Source organism: Peromyscus leucopus, chromosome X (genome assembly GCF_004664715.2).
Source record: "Peromyscus leucopus breed LL Stock chromosome X, UCI_PerLeu_2.1, whole genome shotgun sequence".
Classification (NCBI taxonomy): Eukaryota; Metazoa; Chordata; class Mammalia; order Rodentia; family Cricetidae; genus Peromyscus; species Peromyscus leucopus.
The window spans coordinates 33,873,294-33,897,267 of record NC_051083.1 but is presented as its reverse complement, the minus strand read 5'-3'; the positions used below and the strand labels follow the sequence as shown (position 1 = coordinate 33,897,267).

The 23,974-nt window shown below is 42.6% G+C and overlaps 1 protein-coding gene across 1 annotated transcript in view; it reads left to right on the top strand.

Annotated features, from left to right (window-relative positions):
• Map3k15 (mitogen-activated protein kinase kinase kinase 15) overlaps positions 1 to 23,974 on the top strand; it is a 128,680-nt gene that overhangs the window by 100,476 nt on the left and 4,230 nt on the right. Inside the window, exons 15-24 of the mRNA XM_028873253.2 lie at positions 343 to 476; positions 3,055 to 3,182; positions 5,689 to 5,819; positions 6,042 to 6,147; positions 17,151 to 17,308; positions 19,689 to 19,872; positions 20,571 to 20,736; positions 21,174 to 21,348; positions 22,186 to 22,371; positions 23,148 to 23,253. Of these exons, the coding sequence (XP_028729086.2) occupies positions 343 to 476; positions 3,055 to 3,182; positions 5,689 to 5,819; positions 6,042 to 6,147; positions 17,151 to 17,308; positions 19,689 to 19,872; positions 20,571 to 20,736; positions 21,174 to 21,348; positions 22,186 to 22,371; positions 23,148 to 23,253 (1,474 nt within the window). The remainder of the gene's footprint in view (positions 1 to 342; positions 477 to 3,054; positions 3,183 to 5,688; positions 5,820 to 6,041; positions 6,148 to 17,150; positions 17,309 to 19,688; positions 19,873 to 20,570; positions 20,737 to 21,173; positions 21,349 to 22,185; positions 22,372 to 23,147; positions 23,254 to 23,974) is intronic.

Here is a 23,974-nt window from a genome sequence, read left to right as displayed (position 1 = left end):
GAAGATACTGATTTCTGGTACTTAACATGCTTAGAAAGTTTTAAATTGCAGCATTAAAGTGGTGAAAAAATCTCCAAAAGGTAAGCCAGGTAATTTACAGGTGAGTCTTATTTTTTTACTTTCCTGAAATTACATTTCATTAAGCCATTCTATAAATACATGAACAAATGAGAATAATTGTTAAATGAAAAGTGTGTAGCCTAAGAATCATATTTTGCTTGGCACTCAAATAATGCTTTATAGTTTTGAAAACTTGTTAGATAAATTTTGGGCTTCTCTTCACTAAGTTGTGTTTTGCCTTTTTTTTTTTTTTTTTTTGTCCTGTTGTTTTACCTTGTTTAGTATGAGTATGACCATGATTCAAATGGGGAGAGAGTTGTCCTGGGGAAAGGCTCCTATGGGATTGTGTATGCCGGCCGAGATCTCAGTAATCAAGTACGAATAGCCATCAAGGAAATCCCAGAGAGAGATATCAGGCAAGTTGGGACCGCCTTTAGTATTCTACATTTTCTATCTCAACAATCTGTATCCCAAGCCTGCCACTGATGGTGTAAGGATTTAATCTGTGTCAACAGAATGGTGTGGCTACCTTATGTTGTCAGAACTTGTAATGTTCTTATTATAAGGGTGATCTGCTTTTATTCTCTTATATTAGAAATACATTGAGAAAAATCAAACTACTTAGAAGTTTGTGGATTAAAGAATGTCATATTTCAAAAGAAAACTATTTCTACCCACAACTATGTCTGAAATTTTACATTTTATGCAGCTATTTGAAAATATTTTTAAAATGTGACTGAGAAACTTTTTTTTTCTCTTTGTTTTTCAGTGCTGGGGATAGAACCCAGGTCCTCGAGCATGCTAGGCAAGCACTCTACCACTGAGCTACATCTCCAGCCTTGACTGAGTGCTTTTAAATTTACACTGTAACAATCGAAAATGGCTATGATTTGTCTGGAAATGTCATTACAGAACTTAAATGCAGTTAAAAATCAGAGTTTCACAATAGAAATTTTGTTAATAACTGTGGTCTTCAACCTTACCCATAGATTTGGGGCTGTTTTCCTACCATCAGTACTACAACTTAGCAATTTTTATTATTACATTTTTTTTTAATTTTTCATACAGTAGATTTTAATCATATTCTTTCCCCTCTCCCAAGTCCTCCCAGTTCCTCCCTGCTTCCCTACCCACCCAACTTCATGTTCTTAGTTCATTTCATTTTAAATTTAAACCTCATCTAAATCTAAACAAAAGCTACACATGTAATCATGACCCCAACAGAAATAATCATGGGCCACAGACACATCCACCATAATTGGCAGTATTGCCTCCAGCTCTGGGTGCTAATGGATATGTGCATACATCTCTCCATCTAGGTTATCACTGTCTGTGTTCCACAGAATTTCTAGCAACTGTATGACCATCCATTCATTCACAATTTGTTTGTTTTCAATGCCATAGTATAGTATATGAATTATAATTATAATGAAGACCTGAAACAAACTAATCTAATCTCTTCAGATTACCAATATGGAAACCAAGCTTGAAGGAGATTAAAGGACTCCCAAAAGGGCATAACAGAAACAAGATGAGCATTCCCGTCTCTTGAGTCCCTCATCCAATATTCTCCCTTATTCATGTGATAGATAAGCTGTTGGAGTTGTGTAGATTTGGGGATATTCCTAGCATGTATCTCCATTGGTAGTGCTGTTCCAACTTTTCCTTGCCCACAGAAGTTCCTGGGATATTTGAGCTGGAAAGGGTCCAGGAGACCATTTTGTCCAACTTGTAAAGTTTTTAGGCTACATTTAGGGTGACTGGGCATGTTTTCCATTCATGAATCTGGGTTGGTGATAGGGAGTAAAAGGTGACAGGATTCTGTGTTGATCCTAGGGTGCTACTTTGGTGGAGAATGCAGACACTGTGTCCACGAGTTAAAATGAGAGGTGCTATAACAGAAGGGTACACAAAGTGTTTTTAGAAAAGAGAGAGGGACTGACTTTTTCTGGATGAGCTGTGGCAAGTTTGAGAGAACAAATCATCTTCAAGCTGGTTTTATTGAGGAATAAGTAACACATAGCTTTGTAGAAAATGGGGCCTATGAGGGAAAAACAGAGCTGTTAAGAAACATACACTGAGAAAGCAGTTTCTGCAAAGCTTGAATGTAAGGTATGGACTAGTGAAGGACTCATGAGGCAAAAATGTTAATGGTATCATCTAACCTGATTTGGAAGGTCTTTGTGTGCCACCTTAAACAATATGGTCTTTATGTGAAGTCTATGAAGAAACGTGGTAGAGAAAGAGCTTGAAAGTCCAGAGACTGGAGCTGGCAACTAATTAGTTCTAGGTTGAATCTGTAGAGTAAGTCAGTTTAGGACAGAATTTTCCAGACCACCAACTTCCATGGGAGGAAGAAGGGACTTGTTGAAAGAGATGAAATTTTGTTGGAGAATCTGTGCCCAAGCAATAGTGATGGTAGAAATAGTAGCTGTTAGTTGAGTGTTTACCATATAACAGGCCCTCTGTCGATGTCTGAGAGACTTGAGGTACTCTGGTCTCCTGGAAGCCCTACATGGCTGTGTTGTTACAGATCGAATATTCCTTATCTGAAATTCTTATAACAAGAAGCAAGAAGTGTTTCAGATAAGATTTTTTTTCCAGATTTTGAAACGTTTGTGTATATATAATAAGGTATGCGTAGAGTATGGGACCCAAATATAAACACAAAATTCCTTGTGTTTCTTGTACACATAGCCTGAAGGTAATTTTAGATAATACTTCATTGTGTCTGCATTTTGACAATGTCGAGTGTGGCATTTTCCAGTGGTGTCGTGTTGCTACTTGAAATGATTTTGATCATATAGCTTTGGATTAAGGATATTCAGCCTGTATCCTATGTTTTACAGGTAGGAAGTTGGTTATTCTCGTGGAAGCTAAGGAAGGGATCCCAGAAGGATGGTTAGCAGCAGGGTGGATACTGTTAAAGAAGTACTAGGGCCTAGAGCTCTGGGATTTGGCAAGTGATACAGGCTTTGGTTTTTTCTGCAATAGGTACTCTCAGCCTCTGCATGAAGAAATAGCCCTGCACAAATATCTCAAGCATCGCAACATTGTCCAGTACCTGGGCTCCATTTCGGAGAATGGCTACATTAAGATATTTATGGAACAGGTGCCTGGAGGTAAGTAGTTACTCTTTTTTTGATTTCACATTCTAGAATTCGCTTATGAGAATACAGTCTGGATGTCATTGATTGTCTCACCACTTAACAAATGACAGACCTTTTGGAGATTGGAAAATAGTGGTTTCTCAGAAGAGTTCTATACAACTTTGCAAAGGTCACATAAACAGTTTATTTCAGGCTTGTTTATTCAGCCTAAAATACTCACTATCTACTAAGTGCTATACATTGGAACAAAATCTCTGGCCTTGAGCTCTGCTCTTCTCAGTCTAGGAGTCTAGAGGTGGTTTGGAAAATGATGGAAAAGGGACACTGGACCTTTTTTATAATTTTATACATGCACATAATGCATTATCTTATTTATCCTTTATTATCACCTGTTGTCTCTTTTCCACTCCTGCTGACACTTCCTTCTTCCCAACTAGTCTCTTTCTTTCATATCTTTTTGTGACCCACTGTGTTTAATTAGGGTTGCTTATATGAGCATGTTTAGGGTTTGTGTATGTGTGTGTGTGTGTGTGTTTTGTTTTGTTTTGTTTTTTACTAGCGCATGCATGGTTAACATATCAGTGTCTAGACCACTAAAGAAAGTAACTTCCACAACTATTAACTGCTAATAGCCTTACCAGCCTTCCCCTATCTGTGATGGAATATTGAATGGCCTTGTCTTATGCAGCTCATATGCAAGGTAACTTGAGTTGCTATGTGTTTATAATTGTAATGGACATGTCATATCCAAATGATATTGTTTCTTAGCATTCCTCCTCATTTTCTAGCTCTTAGATTCTTTCCATTTCCTCTTCTGTAATGTTCTCTGATTCTTGGAGAAGAGTGATAGATTTATGACTCAGTACTCAACAATCATTTATTCTCAGTACTTTGATAAGTTATTAGCCTGCATTAATCACTGCCTACTACCAAGACTTCTCTGACCAAGTCTGAGAGTAGCACTAGTCTTTGGATAACACACACACACACACACACACACACACACACACACACACACACACACGGCAATTTGACTTGTCTATTAGCTAAGTAACAGTAATAGATTTTCCTGTAGGGCCTATAATCTACCCAGTCATGGGCTTTTAGTCAGATTTACAGTACCAGGCATTTATTCCTTCTTGGGGAATAGAACTAAAATCTAACAGAAAATGATTGATTGCCCACTCCCCTGTAACCATTATGCCCCTATTGTCTCAGTGAGCACATCTTGTTAGCCTGATCAGTATTGGAGTATGTAGGGTTTAACCATTGTGTGTACTGTTATCTTTCTTCTCTACCAGCCTGCATAACACTTTATAGTCCTATGAAAAGTAGCCAGCAGAGAGGTAGTTCCATGGTCAGTTCCAGCTTGATTTCTCTATGTCCTGTAAACAAAGTATGTTGTGTCTTCAGCAGTAGTCTTAGTAACTAGTTCTGGCAGGCAACCAAGACCAATGGCATTAGCCTGTTTTGTCTTGAAAACCTCTTGGGCCTTGCTGGTAAGCAAGTCATAGGGAGATATCTCATACTTTGCACTGGAATTTTCATTTAAAAACCTATGACTTGGGCTGGAGAGATGCTTAGTGTTTAAGAGTACTTACTGCTCCCAGCACCCACATAGTGGCTCACAACTGTCTGTAACTCCAGTTTCAAGGGATCTGAAACCCTCTTCTGACAACTATAAGCTCATGTATGCACATACACATAAAATTAATTTTGAAAGATTTGTGGATTCTGGGAGCAGCAATACCCACCCATGCAGGATACCTCCCTTCAGATGTTTTTATATTTTTAATTAGTTTGCAAAATAATTGGTTTCTTAAATGGCTTTTTTAATGCGTCCTTAGTTTTGATAAACCTTCCCACCATCCCTACCTTTCCTCCATCTCCCTATGCCCACCCCCTTTAAACATTTTTATACCTAGTATCCCTAATACACACTTTCATATCACATTTGGCATGGTTACTTTTAAAGAGATAGTGCAAAATAGCAAATGGATAATAAAACCAAATACTAGTGCTTTATTATGAAATCCCTATATGTAGGCAATAGAGTATTAGAAGTAATTTTTTGGATCTATAACTGGTAGTTTGAATGGGTCTATCCATTAAGATTCGGTTTTCTGGTTAAGTAAATAAACTGTAAAAATTGGAGTAATAACATGTGTACTATAATACTTGAAGTAAGCATCATTGGGATATTAAATAGCCCTATCTCAGCTAAGCATTAGGTAGGTTAAATGAGATGACACATGTAACAGCTTCTGGAAAGGTACCTGGCAATGAGCAAGAGCTGGGTAAATGAGTGTGCATTGAAATAATAAAAAGTCTCATAACATTTTAATTGAAAAGCAATCATCAGTATATGAATACTAGTGTAAGGTTAAAAATATCACTTTAGTTTACTTCCCTGACCCCTTACAAATGAATCTTTATCATCCTGTTGGTTTTTTGTTTTATTTTTTTGGTTTGGTTCCTTTTGTTTGGTTCGGTTTGGTTTTGCTATGTCACTTTCTAGGAAGCCTTTCCGCTCTCTTGCGATCCAAATGGGGACCAATGAAGGAACCCACTATCAAGTTTTATACCAAACAGATCCTGGAAGGCCTGAAGTATCTCCATGAAAACCAGATAGTTCACAGGGACATAAAGGTATGGGCTTCTCTAATCCATCAAAGTGGCATTTTTCTAAGCCTTCACTATAGTATGGCAGAATAGTCTACTCACAGAGGGAGACAGCTTAGCAGGATAGCCCCCACCCTATCCTATGTCAGACCCAGTCTTTGTAGAGAGAGTTTATCAAGGTCCCACACTATAGGGTGCTGATTTGTTTAAATCTGCCTTTACACACTCAACGCTGTTCTTTTTCCAAAGGGTGATAATGTTCTGGTGAACACCTATAGTGGAGTGGTAAAAATCTCTGATTTTGGAACATCTAAACGCCTTGCAAGAATTAACCCATGCACTGAGACCTTTGCAGGTAAGCAGAGCAGAGCTGGCTGTATGGTGGCATCTTGGATCTAAGCTTTCTTCTGAATCTGTGGTCATCTGCAAACTACCTATTGGTCACTTTTTCAACACAGAGTGTCATTTTGATTTTTCTAAATTTTCTTAAGATTTTAAACATAGAAAATAGTTTGATCATACATTTTCCTTTCTCCAACTCCTCCAAGATCCATCCTTCCTACCTACCCAACTCATGCGCTTCTTCATGCTCGCTCTCTCTCTCTCTCTCTCTCTCTCTCTCTCTCTCTCTCTCTCTCTCTCTCCTCCCTCCCTCCCTCCCTCCCTCCCTCCCTCTCCCCTCCCTCCCTCCCTCTCTCCCTCTCTCATTTTCTCTGTGTGTGCTACAAAATGAAAATCAAAACAATCTTGAAAAAACAGTAAGATTAAAAAGTACTAAAACAAAACAAAAAGTGTGTAAAAAACATGGAGTCTGTTTCATGTTGTCCAGTTACTCCTGGGCATGGGCCCTACCTGCCCTAGACTGTGGTTAATATACCAAATGACAATCTAAGATTTTTTCCCTTTCCCAGCAGGTGTCAATTACAAATAGCTTCTTGGTTAGGGGTGAGACTTTGTGTCTACTTCTTCTCGGTGTTGAGTCTTTTGTTTGTTTAGAACCTGTGCAGGTCTTAGTTATATTGTCATAGTCTCTGTGAGTTCATATATGTATCAATCCTGTTGTGTCTGGAAGATGTTCTTGGAGTCACCTACCACTTCTGGGTCTTACAATCTTTTTGCCTCCTCTTCTGCATATCCCTGAACCTTGAGGGGAGGGTTTTGATAAAGACATCCCATTTAGGGCTGAGTGCTCCAAAGTCTCTCACTTTCTGCACATTGTCCATTTGTGGGTCTTTGTGTTAATTCCTACCTACTACAAGACTAATCTGTAGTATTATAGATATATCAGTATGTCATTGGGAGTCTGTAGAGGAGAGAGAGAGAGAGAGAGAGAGAGAGAGAGAGAGAGAGAGAGAGAGAGACAGACAGACAGACAGACAGACAGACAGACACAGACACTACTCTACCTACCAGGAGAAGAAAAAAAGCTAAAAGCTAAAGAAAGTCCAGCCGCATGCTCTGGTCTGAGCCATACTGGGCCTGAGCCAGGGACTCTGTATCCCCACAAGCATTCCAGCCACTTGCAGCTCTGGCCAAGCTGGGGCCTTCAAGGCCACAGCCAAGTGGCTTTTTTATGAATTCCTGCCCCATGTTGGGTGTCAAATGTAGACGAATTTCTAAGCAATCTTATTAAATAAAGAATACGGAGCCAAATATAGGGGTGAAAGCCTTAGAGATCATGGAAATAGTGAGAGCCACCAACCACCTTACCTCACCAGCTCTGTAGCTCCCAAAAAAGTGAGTTACTTTCTGTCTACGTGCACCTTTATTGCCTTGCTGTTAAACTCTCATTGGCTCTTAGCCCAGCTACCTCACTTCTTTGTCACTGCCTGTCTGTACAGACCTCCATGTCTCTACGGTTGGTACTGGGTTTAAAGGCATGTGTCACTATGCTTGGCTCTGTTCCCAGTGTGACCTTGAACACACAGAGACCCTGCCTGCCAAGTGATCAGATTAAGGGTATGTGCTACCACTGCCTGACTTTTGTGTTAATGGCTTGCTATTTCCTCTGATCTCCAAGCAAACTTTATTTATTAACATACAAATAAAATATCACCACCACATTTCAGCACAAATAAAATATCACCACATTAGTCATTTTATTACTGGGTTCCTTTAGCAGAATAATAGTAGGTTTTCACCTAGGCCCATGACCCATCTATCTTCTTATGTTCTTGACAGTGTCATGTATGGGTTCCATTTCATGGAATGAGTCTTAAATCCAATTGAAAAGATATTGGTTACTCCCATAACATTTGTACCACTATTATACCAGTTTATCTTTCAAGTCAGCTCACTGTCATAGATGGCAGGGTTTATAGCTGGGTAATAATGATGTTGGCTTTTCTCCTCCGCTACTGTGCAAAGTACTTTTCAGCATCATGAACACCAATCAGTAGGGATAAAACTTCTATTTGCATGGCTAGAGAGATGGCTCAGTGTTTAAGAGCACTGGCTGCTCTTCTAGAGGACCCAGGTTCAATTCTTAGCACCCACATGGCAGCTCACAACTGTCTGTAATTCCAGTTACAGGTGATCCAACACCCTCACACAGCTACACTAATGTACATTAAATAAATTAATTTAAAAAAACTTCTAGTTGTCACCAAGTTGATATCTCCATGTTTGATGATGTAAAGTAAGTTGTGTCTTCAGCAATAGGGCATTCTATCAGGTTATGGAGAGTAACCAATAACCTTGATGATACCAGTGGTGTTTGGGGGTTCTATGGGACCCTTTGGCCAATGCCTCAACAAGATGTAACCCATTCCTAGCAGTAGAGGATTTGCTTGGTAGCATAAAATGTCTAGCTGGTGAATTATCTTTCCCATTTTATAGTGACTTTCTTAACTTCCTTTCCTATATGAATATATTTTAAGAAGCTTCTACAATAGCAAGTTTCCATAACTTTTCAAATTGCTTTTAATATTAATTGTCCATCTCCATATTCCCTCCCTTATTCTCTCTTCCCAGCCCCCACCTCATTTTTTTTTTTGGTTTTGCGAGTCAGGGTTTCTCTGTGTAGCTTTGCACCTTTCCTGGATCTCACTTGGTAGCCCAGGCTGACCTTGAACTCACAGAGATCGCCTGCCTCTGCCTCCCAAGTGCTGGGATTAAAGGCGTGCGCCACCACGCCCGGCTTAACCCTCCTCATTTTAGTTTCCCTTTATCTCTTTATAACACTATACTCTATTTCCTCTTCTTTGGAAGATCGTGTCTTCCCTCCTGGTACCTTACTCAGTCAGGGACCTAACCTTTGTGGTTTTTCAGATTGAAACATATCTAAAACTTAAAACCTAACATCCAGATATAAGAGAAAACACACAATATTTGTCTTTGGGGGTCTGACTTACCTTACTTGAGATGATTGTTTCAAGCTCCATGCATTTTGACTCTTAATGTAGATGAAATATTGTCCTTGACTTTAAAATGCTTTTTTTTGGGCAAGCTATTTGTTATACTAATATTGCCCTACTTTCTTCTTGGCCTCTCACAAGTTGGGTAGACAGAGAATTTCTGAGATTTCCTAAGGGTTCTCAGTCAGTAAAATAGCAGTATATCTTCACAGTTGGTAGCATACCAGCATAATTTTGTGTAACTTATTAGGACATTTTATTGGCCTATCATAAAAATAGCTCTTTACTATAGTGAATTCTAGCACTTTGAATTTTGATATGATTATGACTCCAAGGGAGGCTAATTTTCCTGGGGAAATAGGGTATTTTATGTGAATTTGAAGAACTGCATTTTCTTCTCTACCTGTTGGTGATAAAACACTCTGAATGTTGACAGGGACTGAATTCAGAGGTGATATAAATTACCAGCTGGTTTTCCATTTACCAGACCAGTAGGTATAAGGCCTCTCACAAGCTACCTGTGGCTTTTTGGAATTCCTGCTTAAAAGCAACTATCGCTAAAATTTTGATCCTTGGAAAGAAGTGTTAATTTTTAATAAGGTTGTGGTCCCCTAAGGAGGAACATGACAATCACAAAGAGCATGCCTGATAGAACTGTGAAGCAGCTCTCATACCCTTATAGTTCTGGAATAAGGTATAGTTGGCAGGTAATTGATTGTTCTATCTTTGAAATTGCCAGAGTTGTAGAATGGACAAATTTTGCCTTATTTGAGGTAGATAATGTCCTAGTTTTAAAGGACTTTTCTTCAATAAAAGAACTGTTGTGTATTAGTCCCTGGGCACCCAAAGTGGAGACATGCCTCCCATCAAAGGGAATATTAATCTATCAAAACTGGCTTTTTAGTTAGAAGGCCAGAGGAGATACATTTGTCTTAAAATGGGACAAGACAACACCAGGACTCCATTAGCATTTCCCACATAAATAATATGTTGAATCTTCACTTATGGTTTCTGATGTAAATATAAATATGCCCCTATTTATATATGAATATGTATATAAGACTGGTCCCCCTTTATCTTATCATTTTACAACTCTAATTGAAAATAACTCATATCTTCCTCTTTGGAAGCCACCAATTAGTTTGGCTATATGTAGCAAAAGGGGCTCTGATACAACAAGGAATTATTTCAAAATCATAGAGTCCCAATAATTTATTTCATAATTAGCATCCCTGAGGAGGAAAAAAATCACATGGAAAACACATGTATAATTTATTTTTGCATATCACATTTCCCAAGTAATTGGCTTAAGGAGGCATGAATTTTGTACTGCAAAATAATGCAGGTGTGTTTATGGGATAATAAAGAAGGGATCTCATTTTGGTGAGAAAATTCTCCTGCATGTAATTACTCTTTACAAAACAGAGTTCTATAAAGAAGTCTCAGCTGACTGGTACAGAACTCTGGCTATTGTGGATACTGGTGGAACTTTTCCTCATAGGTGCTCTGAGACTGTCTGACCTTGTTAGGAGAAACAATAATGTCAGGTAGTTGCATGCCCTGAACCCCTTTCTTCCTATGTTTCTATGAAGGGCTTTCGCCTTGGGTATGATAAACTAATTACAGTAACCAAACTCAATTTTGAACAGTGTTAGGGCTGGAACCAGGACCTTGTGCATGTCATACTAGTGCTCTATTACTGAACCATACACCTAGGCTTTTTGTCCTTGTTGTGGTAGGTTTAACGCTTCATGGAGATAAAATCATTAGAACCCCCATTTGAGTTGCATGATTCAGTGGTGTCTGGCAAATTTACTGCATCCTGCAGCCATTGCCCCAGTTTCATTTTTGAACATTTCAACTGACCTTGCAATATCCCTGTGCCCCTCTGCAGTCAGTCCTGGTTTCAATCCTGGACAATCATTGGATTGACTTGGTATGTGTGCAGATTCGCATGTTTGGGATATTCCTGCACATTCTAAAAACATTTACCTTCCTCACTTACTGATGATATGTTTTCAAGGCTCATCTATATTATGGCATGTACCAGGTCTTCATTCCATTCCATCTGAATAGTCTCCCAAATTATGAATGATATAGGTTATTCTGTGATCACTCACACAGGAACCTTTATGTGGATGTATATTTATATCCCTCTTACATATTTAAGATTAGAACCACAACAGGAACTTTGTTTGGTCTGTATCTATAAATATCCTCTAATCAAGAATGAGCAGTCCCAGTTTCTGGCTCAACTACTTGCTACCTGTACCTGTGTGACCTTAGACATATATATATAGTGTTGTGGGACAAACTTTTCCTGAAAAGAGACAACAGACATGTTAGTTCTCCCCAGATAGATAGTCCATAATAGACCAAAGTATGGATACATCGAAGTCCAACATGACTATAACTGGTCCCACTTCTTGAATCTGAGGTTTGTGTTACCTTCAACTCACTATTGCAAGGGTGTGATAGTATCCCCAGACTTTACAGGACCCCTATTTACTGCTGTTACATTTGCTTCCTCAGCAGCTTATACTCCATGCAGGTTATCTGAGGGGACTATGTAAATATCAAGCTCTTATTGGCTATAAAGTTTTGGGTTGGGAAGAAGTGGTGCTTCCCACAAGGCTGTCACTTGGACAGCATGGTTAGGACAGTCTCCGCCACTATACTTCTCTTTTCACTACTTTTTTAATATAAAAATTTGAAATTTGGGTCACTAACAACATCTCAAGGGGTCTAAGGGAGATGCTAACATGTGTGATCTCCCTTCAAGTGCACGTATCTGGAATGCCCACTGAACTGCTTGAGTTGCCATGGGCCACAGCCTTCTGGGGATTCCCCCACTCTCACTCTTATTTGACACTAGGTAGCCAATCTAACACCATTCTCAATAGAAGCTGCTTTCAATACCCACCCCACATCTATTTTTTCCTCTTGAAATTCTTTGAGCCCTTTGATTTGGATGAGAAGACCCCGAGTAAGGGGTCCAAACCTTTGTACTGAGGAGTTTAAAGCTCCTTTAGAAAATTTGCTCCTGTGGTCCCTGTCTCATGCCTTGCTCTAGTATCTAGATCATAACTTGGTTCCTCTGTCAAACAATCGCCTTATGGTATGTGTTTTCTTTTCTGAAGATGTGGAAATCCTGCTTTGGAAACTACCCAGAAGTTTCCAATGGAGTATATCCCAAGAGGGCTGAGTCAGCACCTGTGAGTCTTTCGGACATTATGTCGTGAATTCTATACCACCACCTGGGGCAGGTTCTAAGGACTGGGACAAATAGGATAGAGTGCCTCTTGGAGGGAAGCTAGTGAGGCTCTGGGGCCCCAAAGAGAGCCAGCTGCAGGGCAAGACGATTTTCCAAGATTTGTGAATGGTTCAAGTGCACCACAGTGCCATGTTCACAGGTTTTCTCCAGACTCCAGCCTTTGGTAGAATTGACACATGCCTTGCACACATACCACTGGGGATGTTCCTTTATCTGAAGTACTTGTGTGGTTCCACATCTCTCTGTTGGCTATTCCATGTGAGCAGATGCTTACCCTGTGAATCCAGTAGTCAATCAAATGGAGTGCCCAGGTTTCCACCATTGCTCTCCATCTTCCAGGAATGTGGGAAAGAGGTAATAGTGTGTCTTTGAAGCCCTGTGGGAACCATTCTTTTTCAGGCTTTTTCTTCAGCAATACTTCTTGATTTGTTATATAATTCAGTGATGTCAAGTTCTGAACTCAGGGACAGAAGACCTGGCTTCCAGCTTCAATGACTACTTTCTCTGAACTTCAGTTTCCTCCTGTGTAAACTGTGTAATAACAGTAAATGGCACCTCCTTTGCCCAATTTACAGAATTATGAAAGTCGGACGCATAGTGCTACATGGAAATGATTTGTAGGCCATCAAATCTTGATCCAAAGTCAGATGTGGGAACCAGCCTGCAGTATAATTGAATGTGGACCGGATAAAGTGACTCACTTCCAGGGAGTGGAAAAAGATAGAAGTGATGGTGGCAGCAAAATGTCTGCTTCCTTCTTTCGGATGATTCTCACTGATAGAAACCATGACTTGAGCAGTCATCTGGAAGAGTCTGTGTCATGAAAAACTGCAGATAACAAGCTTCCTTCTCATCCCAGTCTGAAAGAGGGAGCTTCAAAGTGGACCTAGCCACTTTAGTCTAATGTTTAAATCAGGCAGCCCAAACCACATCTGGATTGCAGCCTCATAGGAGACCCCTGCCTGCTCAGCTGACTGCTGCTAGGTCCCCACCCTTAGGTGTTATGTGAGATCATAATGACTTCTTTGGTTATGTTAAGGATGGAGCCCAGAGCCTTGTGAATGCTAGGCAAACATGCTACTACTGAGCTATACCCTGTGTACCAATACATTGTTTTAAGCTGCTAAATTTGGGAGTAATTTATTACACAGGAATAAATAATATGGATGTTTTACTGATTCCTATGACAACAGTTGATAGTCACTATGGTCTCATACAGAGAAAATCTACATTTAGCTTAAGGAGAATAATTATAGTTTTAATTATGAAAAAAATATACTAAGGTAGACAGTTACTTGATCAAGATCAGTTAGCCATCACTGATTTAGTACTATTTTTGAATTCTGCATAATGTAAATTTTCATGTTCTTTTTACAAATTATTTTATTTTTGAGATGATAATAATAACACCATTCCCTCTTCCTTTACTTCCCTCTAAATTCCACCATATACCCCTCTTGTTTTATTTCAAATTCATGGTTTCTTTTTTCATTAATTGTTGTTACATGTATATATGTATATATGTATACATATATATTCCTAAATATAACCTTTCGGTTGTATAATGTCACTGGTATGTATGGTTTCCTCTCTTAAGAACACATTTGTACATAAAGAATGAAATTATATTTTTACAGTAAATATATGTGCAACTAGAGATCACCATATAAGCAAAATAAGTCAGATTGAGAAGAAGTGTATGTTTTCTTACATTTGTGGATCCTTATCCTATATAGATTCATAAATCACATCTAAATATGACACAAAAGTAGGAGACAGACTGTCTGGGGGATTGAATGGAAATATGGAAAGGAGGGAGACGAGGAGTGGAAATATGGTTAAAATATATGAAATAATTATATAAATATTCTTTATGAAACCAGTAACTATGTACAATGGATATCTCTCTCTCTCTCTCTCTCTCTCTCTCTCTCTCTCTCTCTCTCTCACACACACACACACACACACACACACACACCCCTACTTTTTAAGTATGTTAGCTATGCTCCAGGCAGGAAAATCTCAATCACCCCAGTTGTTTTCACAGAGCATTTTCTGAGTACTGAACCTGGAAAGGCAGAAAGGAGACTAGGACATCAGGAGGCTTCTTCATAAGGGTGGGAGTGCACAGATGGTGAGGAAGGATCAGAACTTTGAGGAGGGAATGTGCCTAGGCTGGTGTAAATACCCCTGAGGGGCAAAAAACAGGGTCTGGGAGTGTAGAGTGACAAAAAACAAACCCTGGATATTAGAGCCAACTGAGGGTCCACATGAGGGCGTACTTACAGGAACAACAAACATCCAGGGAAGAGTAAGTCCCCCTCCACCCTTCCAGAGTTGCTCTAGTGCCTTTAGTTGTGGAACCTAACAGGGAGCTACAGGCAATGAGGAATGGGGATACCAGCCCAGCATCACGGAGCACAGTAAAATGAGTGCTAATACACCGTCAGTGTTCAATCCTTCTATACTTAATTACAGATCATTAGAAGGAGCGGCTCCCACCGGTGCCACTCCCTGAGTTAGGCACAGCAACACCAGCTCTAGGGGATATTGTAACACCAGAAGTTTCCTTCCTGAGGCACGGGGATTTCCTCACAGTGCAAGTGCACATGAGATGCACCTTCATCTTGCCTAACTTTGCAACTGACTAAATAGTTCCCCCTTCATTTCAGTTCTGGAATCAAAAGCATTTATTTGTACCCCACCAATCAGTTTGTCTTCACCAAAAATAATATATAACTTCAAAGTGGTTGAAACTAACTTAAGATCATTTAAAATTCAGTTCTTTTGGGGCTCACTAACCACGTTTCAACAACATAATAGTCATATGTAGCTGATGGCTGCCATGTCAGGCTGTGCAGACTACATGCCCATCATTGCAGAACATTCTATTGGTAGCAGCTGTCTTTAGGGTAGAGTCTTTAAAATGTTCATAGGAAGTATGGTGGTTCACACTTATAGAGGCTTGGAAAGTTGAGGAAGGAAGGCCACTATGAGTTTGACATCAGCCTGGACTATATAGTGATTTCCAGGCTAGTCCAGGGTATGTAGTGAGACACCGGATGAATGATGATGCCAGGCATAATGGTTTGTGCCTGTGAACCCAATACTCTGGAGGTTGAGGCAGGAAAATCAAGGAGAGTTCCATATTAACCTGGGCTACATAGTGAAATCCAGACTAGCCTGAGCTACAGTGCAAGACATTGGCCTTTCAAGAAAAGACTGTAGTACCTTCACTGATTAAAAACCCGGGAAATCACCTTTGGTTGTATGGTCTTGAGACAGACCTTTTTCTTTGCTCTGGACGTCAGGCCTTGGCTAAGGTCATCTAAACCTCTTTGTCAGTCCACATCTCCACTTTCTTTTCTCATGCCAGATTTAAGGAAAACTAAAGATTTTACTCCCCAAGCTCTTTGTTGGCCTCTCCAACCTCCTGCTCAAACCATGTCTTTCCCTTCATTAGTTCATTCACAGACCTGTTGCCATAGCCAGTCACCCCCTTGCCTTTAGCAACTTCTGGTGGCTCCTGACCCGCAGGACAAAGTCCAAAGTCAGCCTTCAGAAGGTTGTTCCCTTGCCACTTTTTTTGGTGAGGGTTGTTCCCTTGCCACCTTTTGTCACCTTGCCCCAGCTCAACCATCACTTGGCTGCTGTACCCTGGACTCTATACTTGAGCTTTGCTCAAGGCTCTTACCTTTGCTTTGATGTCCTCCTAGACTTTTGTCTACCTCTTTGATCTTTAGAGCAGAAACTTCACTGACAGCATCGGCTACTACCCTCTGGGGGCATGTTGGTTGTGCTTTACACAGGCAGTTCCCTACTAATGACTGATCAGGCAAAGGTAGAACTCATCCAGTATACAAATTTTGGCCAGGAGCTCCCTGGTGGCTCACAGCAGTGGCTTTTGAAATGCCTCCTACCTGATTCTTGCCCATCCCCCCCCCCATTTCTGGGGATTAACTTGCATTGCAGGTTGGCACCCTTGTCCTCTCCCTTTTTATCCTTCATGCCCCTTCTCCCCAACAACTCTCTTAACATCTGCTTCTTGGCATTTGCTTGTCAGAGAACAAAATCGACACATTGATAATTTCCCTGATTCAGTCAAAGCCTAATCAAGCATTTTATTCATCCACATGTGCCTTCTTGTAGGTACCTCTATTATAGCACTGCATTTTTGTTGTGAACCTAGCCTTTAAGTGGCTGATCCAGCTCTGTAACACTACATTTTACTATCTGTTCCCACCACCACCATTGTGCCAACTTCTCTCCCATTCCAGTTTTCCTGTATCTGCCATGGATTAAAATTTGCATACTGAAGCCAGGTGGTGGTGGTGCACACATTTAATCCCAGCACTTGGGAGGCAGAGGCAGGTGGATCTCTGAGTTCGAGGCCAGCCTGGTCTACGGAGCAAGTTCCAGAATATCCAGAACTACACTGAGAAAGCCTGTCTCGAAACAACAACAACCCCCCACAAAACCGCACAAAACATGGATATTGAGTTGGGTTCAGTTATCCTTTGTGGGGCTAAATAATCCTCTTTCATTATGAATCATGTTAAAGGAAAGCATATTGCATGATCAAAAAATGGTGCAACCAAATGGTTTCTTCACGATAGAAGACCCCATCTGCCATTGCTGAAGCGGTTAAATCCATACACTTATATAATTATGGTCCACTTTTAAGCAATATGGTGCCCCAAAGTCTTTGTTCATTTGTTTTCCACATAGGGACTCTGCAGTACATGGCACCTGAGATTATTGATCAAGGACCTCGAGGGTATGGTGCTCCAGCTGATATCTGGTCCTTGGGCTGCACCATCATTGAGATGGCAACCAGCAGGCCTCCATTCCATGAGCTTGGTGAGCCACAAGCAGCCATGTTCAAGGTAAAATATATTTGTTCATTTAGATGGTTTGGGTGGATGTTGGGGCAGAATTCCCCAGATGTGAAGCTCAGGATTCTGTCACTGAAGTTGAGCCTTAGCAGAAGGTTCTCACAGCTTGTCTGCCTCACATCAGCAGCCCAGACAGTTCCAAGGCCAAAATAAAAAGTCAAGAGTCTTCTGACCTTTCAATCCCAATAGAACCCTGAATGTAAGGGCTGCAAAACAGAAACAACTTCACCTCAGCACATCAGTAACTATAATTGATCCATTTGGGGCCATTGAAGACAATACCTGCAGCTTCCGTCACAGGTCTTGGAACCTAGAGCAACTGGTGTTAAGGAGAACACTTTCTGGTCTGTTGAACTCTTATGGTGCTCAGGAAGCACAGCTGACAGCCATGAACTGAATTCATCCATAGGGTGAAAGTAACTCTCCTGGTCCTCTTCCTGTCTCCTGCTTTTGCTTAACTAATACGCTGTACAAACTCTTTGGAACTGTATTGACTTTTGGGGGGTTGTACATGAAGTCAGTTTTTATTGCCAACAAAACATAATCAAAGCACTCTTAGTGATGTACTTAGGCTGGACATGGCGGCACATTCTTGGGAGCACTTGGGAGATAGAGGTAGAATAATCAGGAGTTCAAGGCCATCCTCAGCTACATACTAAGTTTGATGCCAGCCTGGGACACAAGAGACCCTTTCTTACCCCTAAGCCCAGCCATGCACTTGCAAGATGCCAGGTGCTACTCACTTTGCCATTTTCATTCTAAGAGCCAGAGATGAACTACCTCTTCCCACTTCAGATCAGGTCCTGATTTTTTTTTTTTTTAGTCTTTGTGTATTCCGGTGCTGGTGGGCACTGCCAATCTCTCTTCCCCATTTGCTCAGGTGAGGGGTGCTACAAGTAATTCCTGGCAGTTGGAATCTATCCAGCACCTAATAATCTCATAACTCTTAGGCCATTCAAGCTATTAGGAGTGGTGTCCTGAGAATGGGACATGTCACTTGGTCAAGGGCTTTGTGGAGACAAACTCGGAAGGCTCTGCAGTTTCAGAGCTCACCGAGGGAAGGAAGCAAGGGAGTCAAAACCAGCCCCCAGGACAGCCAAGGAGTGCGCAGCGAGTCCTCGGCTATGAAAGCCAGAGCGCCTTCTACCTCTGGGTTGCACAGTGGAGTTGGGAAAGGCACAGGAAGGGACAGGGTTAGGAGGACAGCTCCTAAAAAGGTGAGAGAGCAGCCTCTGATGAGAACGGTTATGTAGGGAGGGCTTACGTCGGCGTTTCCATGGAAGATTCCTAGGCCATGATGGGAGGCGACATCTGGGGACTGACTCTTGCTCCACTGTGGTTCACATGGGACCTCCTTTAGCAAGGCAGTGGATTAGCTGGCAGAAGAGGAACTGAAGCTACCTTGGTCTTGCAAGTCCTAACAAGAAAGCATTTATTCCTCCCTCAGCCGCTGTCTTAGCCCACTGGGGCAGGGGACCATCTTCTGTGTAAGGTGGCAGCCTCACTCAGGCTGTGCTTGCTTGTGGCTTAGCTGGAGGCTAAGAATCTGGGCTGTGGAGTAAATAGAGAAAAAAGATGTGACGGGGAGTGGTGTCTCTTAGTCTTTATCTGGAAAGGTAGTATCAGTCTCTGAAACCTCTGATTTTTCTCAGCTGGAGGCTTTCCTATCCGGAAACCACCATCCTTTAGAGCAGGGTTTCTCAATCCTTTTAATAACAGTTCCTCATGTCGCGGGGACCCCCTCCCAACCATAAAATGATTTTGTTGCTACTTCATAACTAATTTTCCTGTTCTGAATTGTAGTGTAAATATTTCTGGAGATGTTTGCCAGAGGAGTCACGACCCACGGGTTGAGAACCTCTGCTCTAGAGGCTGAAAGCACCCACAGTTGTGAGCTGACCATTGGTCCTCCAGCGTTCGTCCCTGGCTTTACTCATGGCTGCATCCAGCTGGTGGCCTTGCTGGGGCAGGATCATCCGACAGGGCTCTCCTGCGTGGCTGAGTACAGCAGGGATGGCGGCTGAGCCACTCGTTCCACACGGTTGTCTGTCCTAGCTCCCTTCTCACACTAGGGTGGTCCCCAGACTCCAAGAGCAAGGGCTGCCAGGCCCTTCACAGCCTATGTCCTAAAGCCTCGCGATATTGTGTCTCCAACAGTTTCTTGGTAAAAGTTGTGAGAAACTAGCCAAGATTTCAGGGAAGGGGAAGCAGATTCCATCTGTAGATGGGAGGAGCAGAAACATCATGTAGCAAAGGGCCCTCCACCTAAGTGTCACCAAGCTTTTATCCTCATGAAATGGCAGCTTCTATTCAAAGGGCATGCACCTGAATTCACCCAAGGCTGACATTGTTAACTGTCTCTTCAATGTAGGTCGGAATGTTTAAGATCCACCCTGAAATTCCAGAAGCCCTTTCAGCCGAAGCCAGAGCCTTCATCTTATCTTGTTTTGAGCCTGACCCTCACAAACGGGCCACTGCTGCTGACCTACTCCAAGAAGGGTTCTTACGGCAGGTGAACAAGGGCAAGAAGAACCGAATTGCTTTCAAGCCTTCCGGTAAGGCCTACCTGGACAGCTGGAAAACACCTGGGCTTGAGCTACTCTCGTGATCAGAGAAAGAAATTGGGTCCCTGCAATACCAAGCCTCCCATGCTAGGCCCACTGATGTGAAGGAGGGCAGGAGTGGTCCCAGAGGTTTGAAGAGTATGCAGACCCAGCCAATTGTGCATCTATTTTCTGACAGGCACAGGGCGTCTTGTGGATCCCTAGGATGCCCCTTCCTGTACTTAAAGTACTTCTTTGAGGAATGTGAAGAGGAGGAAGGCAAGAGGTCCCCTGCCTGGGGTTTCGTACCTTCCCATATGTAGAGAGAGTCCTGTGCTGCTCCATTTTCCGTCCTTTGTTGAGAGTGACCTGATAAAAGGGCACATTGGGGAATCTGCCTGTGCTTGCTGTCCTGCAGTCCAGAAACTCCTACATGACACTTTCTCATGTAGTAAGTTCTGTCAGGGAACAAAGGTTGGCCTCTAAAAAGAAAACAGTTTGTCTTCTTTTCACTGGGTGGATGGGTCAGAGGCTATGGCAGTGTGCCTCACCAACTGGCTGCAGAGAACTGGATTCCAGATGAGGTCCACCCCAAACCTCCATTTTCACTAGGATCCTTCCCCTAGAGATTGTTCCAGCAGATTAGAGCAGTCCATGATTAGCAAGCCCTTCCCTGGCCACCTGGCCACTCTCTGGCTGTTTCTCCACAGAGGGTGTCCGGAGTGGCGCTGGTACCCTGGCCCTGCCCTCGTCAGGGGAGCTTCTGGGCAGCAGCAGCAGTGAGCATGGCTCCATCTCCCCAGACTCGGATGCCCAGCCTGAGGCATTCTTTGAGAAGGCCCAGGTGCCCAAGCATCAGCTCAGCCACCTTCTCAGGTACTGTCAAGTGTCCCTCTGCTGGGTGCTGGTTGTTCCTCAGTAGCAGAACATCTGCTAGGTCACAGAAAGGGCAGGTGGGCAGCTGGGTGGCCAAGGAAACACTTCCTTCAGCCAGTGTCCCTTTGTTTTACCCAGTGTCCCTTTTCTCCTCCGGTTGTCCCTACCCTTCCTCCCTTCCCCTCCCCCCTCCCCACTTCCCCTTTCTTGTCTCCTCTTCTCCTCCCCCTCTCTGCCTCCGTGTTCTCCCCTATTCCCTTCTGCTTCCTTGACCCTCCCTTTTGGCCCTGTATCTCCTTGTCTCCCTCCCCCAAGGATACCATGGAGGGAGTCGAGGGGGAGAGAAGGAGATACTATACATCTTAACCCACAAGTTCCTCTTCTGGAGTCTCCCCCAGGGCACAACATGCTACATTGTTGAATGCATTTGTCCACAGTGTCCCTGATGAAAGCTCGGCCTTAGAAGACCGCAGCATGGCCTTATCCCCAGAGGAGAGGGACCCTGGTCTTTTTCTCCTACGCAAAGACAGTGAGCGCAGAGCCATCCTGTACAGAATCCTTTGGGAGGAACAGAACCAAGTGGCTTCCAACTTGCAGGAGTGTGTGGTCCAGGTACAGACTGAGGGAAGACATCTGCTAACAGGGACAGCAGGGTGTCCTGTACTCTGGCACATTCACAGAGTTGTACTGATCTCTGGGCTTACTTCCTTTTCCTAACAAAGGGAAACACAAAGAAAAGCTCCCCTGAAAGGTAGATCTTCGGCCTACTGAAGTGCTTCCTGGCATTGGTTGCGTGGCTGCTGCCCTCTGGTGGAAAACAAGCCAGATGGCAGCTGAAGACGTCTTTGCCACCAGAAAGCTTAGAGCTTCCTAGGCCTCTAAGCAGCCTCTAGAGCAATGCTCCTCAACCTGTGGGTCATGACCCCTTTGAGGTCACATATCGGATATCCTCTATATCAGACATTTACGTTCGAATTCATAACAGTAGTAAAAATACAGTTATGAAGAAGCAACTGAATAATTTTATGGTTGGGGTCACAACATGAGGAACTATTAAGGGTCACAGCATTAGGAAGGGTGAGGCCGACCAATCCTAGGACTACAGTCAGAAGTTAAGAGAACAGCCATTGCTGTTTTAAGAGGGCCATTGCCCTGCTGTGAACTGTACCTTCTAAGGCCCGTTTGGGGCCTGTAGAGTGGTCAAACAGGAAGACAGAACCATTCCCAGCTACCTTAGCGCTGAGGCTTTATGTCTACCCACCTGTCAGAGAGGATGCCCCAAGATTGACAGAAAGGATATGGAGGGGATTGAGGAAGAGACCCTTACTCAGGAGCTCCCCCAATTCCAGTAGCAAATGGAGTCTACTTTCCCATGATGCATTTGGAAGTTCTACCTCCTCTCTGACTCACTCATATGAAAATGATTTTGTGTATGTATGTGGTTGTCAGAGTTCAGAAGAGTTGCTTCTCTCAGTTGGGCACATCAAACAGATAATTGGAATCCTCAGGGACTTCATCCGCTCCCCAGAGCACAGGGTGATGGCAGCCACAATATCAAAACTAAAAGTGGACCTGGACTTTGACAGCTCATCCATCAACCAGATTCACCTAATCCTGTTTGGATTCCAGGATGCTGTGAGTGCTTTATTGAGCCCTTAAGAACATGATAGCTAACTAAGCCAGTTAATTCACCCTCTTCTTCGGGAGCACCCATTCCTACTCATTTGTTCACAACCTGAATCCCAAATCTCAGCAGCTCTTTGTAAGCACATAGTAAATGTCACTTTGTGTAGTGGGCCAATCACATTTGACCACAGAGAGCAAGTATATATAGGCTATAGGGAGAGGCATTTGCCAGCACAGTGGGTATGCTTTTCTGCCTGCCCAGATGTATGTTCCTCTAATACCAAAGCCGAGTCTGGTTTATCTTGTCACATGCTCCCAATAGTCTGTCATGTCATAGATGCTCAACAAACGCTCTTTATTCAAACAGCCAAGAGGCCCAATGACATTGATCCCATTGTGATAATTCATCATTTAGAACCCATTGTGACTTCGGGTCTACCTAGAGGAAGATTCATTCAGAAGAAAGAACCAGACAAAATCCAAGGCAGCACAGCAACATTTCATCTCAGAGGGAATAGAAACAAATTAAAGCTGGGCGGGGATGGGGTGGGGGTGGGGGGGGTGGCACACCTTTAATCCCAGCACTCAGGAGGCAGAGCCAGGCGGATCTCTGTGAGTTCAAGGCCAGCCTGGTCTACAGAGCGAGATCCAGGAAAGGCGTAAAGCTACACAGAGAAACCCTGTCTCGAAAAACCAAAAAAAAAAAAAGAAGCAAATTAAATTAGTAAGTCTGTTTCTTAAAAGTTCAACAGAATAGACAAATGGACTTTTGTGATATTTTTTAGGTCAATAGAATTTTGAGAAACCACTTAATTAGGCCTCACTGGATGTTTGCAATGGACAACATCATTCGCAGAGCTGTGCAGGCTGCAGTTGCCATTCTCATCCCAGGTAAGTGCCCTCTTGTACTAAAGGTCAGGTGCAGGCTGCCCAAAAGACTAGTAATATCCTCAGTGCCCAACAGCTATTGCTTTTTCTGTTTTCATTTTGGCTTTATACTTCCCCGCAGTTAAGTAAATGCTGTCATAGATCTTTCTGGGACTAAAAGTCCCTGATAACATCTCATGGTGCCCTGTTTACCTACCTCCCGGGCATAGTGAAGGTGACTGTGTACAGATTCTACTTTTGATCTTAACAGGGAGAACAGGGAGTCAGTGTTTGAAGGCAGGGATCTTCCAGTGCTCAGACAGCCTCCTTGGGGTGCATACTCACCCATGCTTATCAGATAGTTGATAATTACATGGCTGTTCCTTCTTAGAACCATCCTTTAATGGCTATAGATACTGCTTTATGTATATACATGTCCATGCATGTTCATCCTGGGAAACAAACTCAGGGTCTTACGTGTTCTGAAGTACATGCTGTACCTCTGAGCTGTGTGCCCCCAGCCCAACCTTAAGAGGCTTCCTTTTTGAAATGTTAGCACAAGCTTAATTCTCAGGTTGCTTCTCCTTTGGCTGAGGAAGGCAGGCTTTCGAATTGTTGCTACTCTCCCGTCCTTTCTTCACACTGGGCCCTTGCTAGTCACTTCTGCCTGCTCTCCCAAACGCTCCTTAGACTAGGCACGAAGCAGAGCACAGGCCTGTTGGTAGACATTCATGGCTAACTGGCC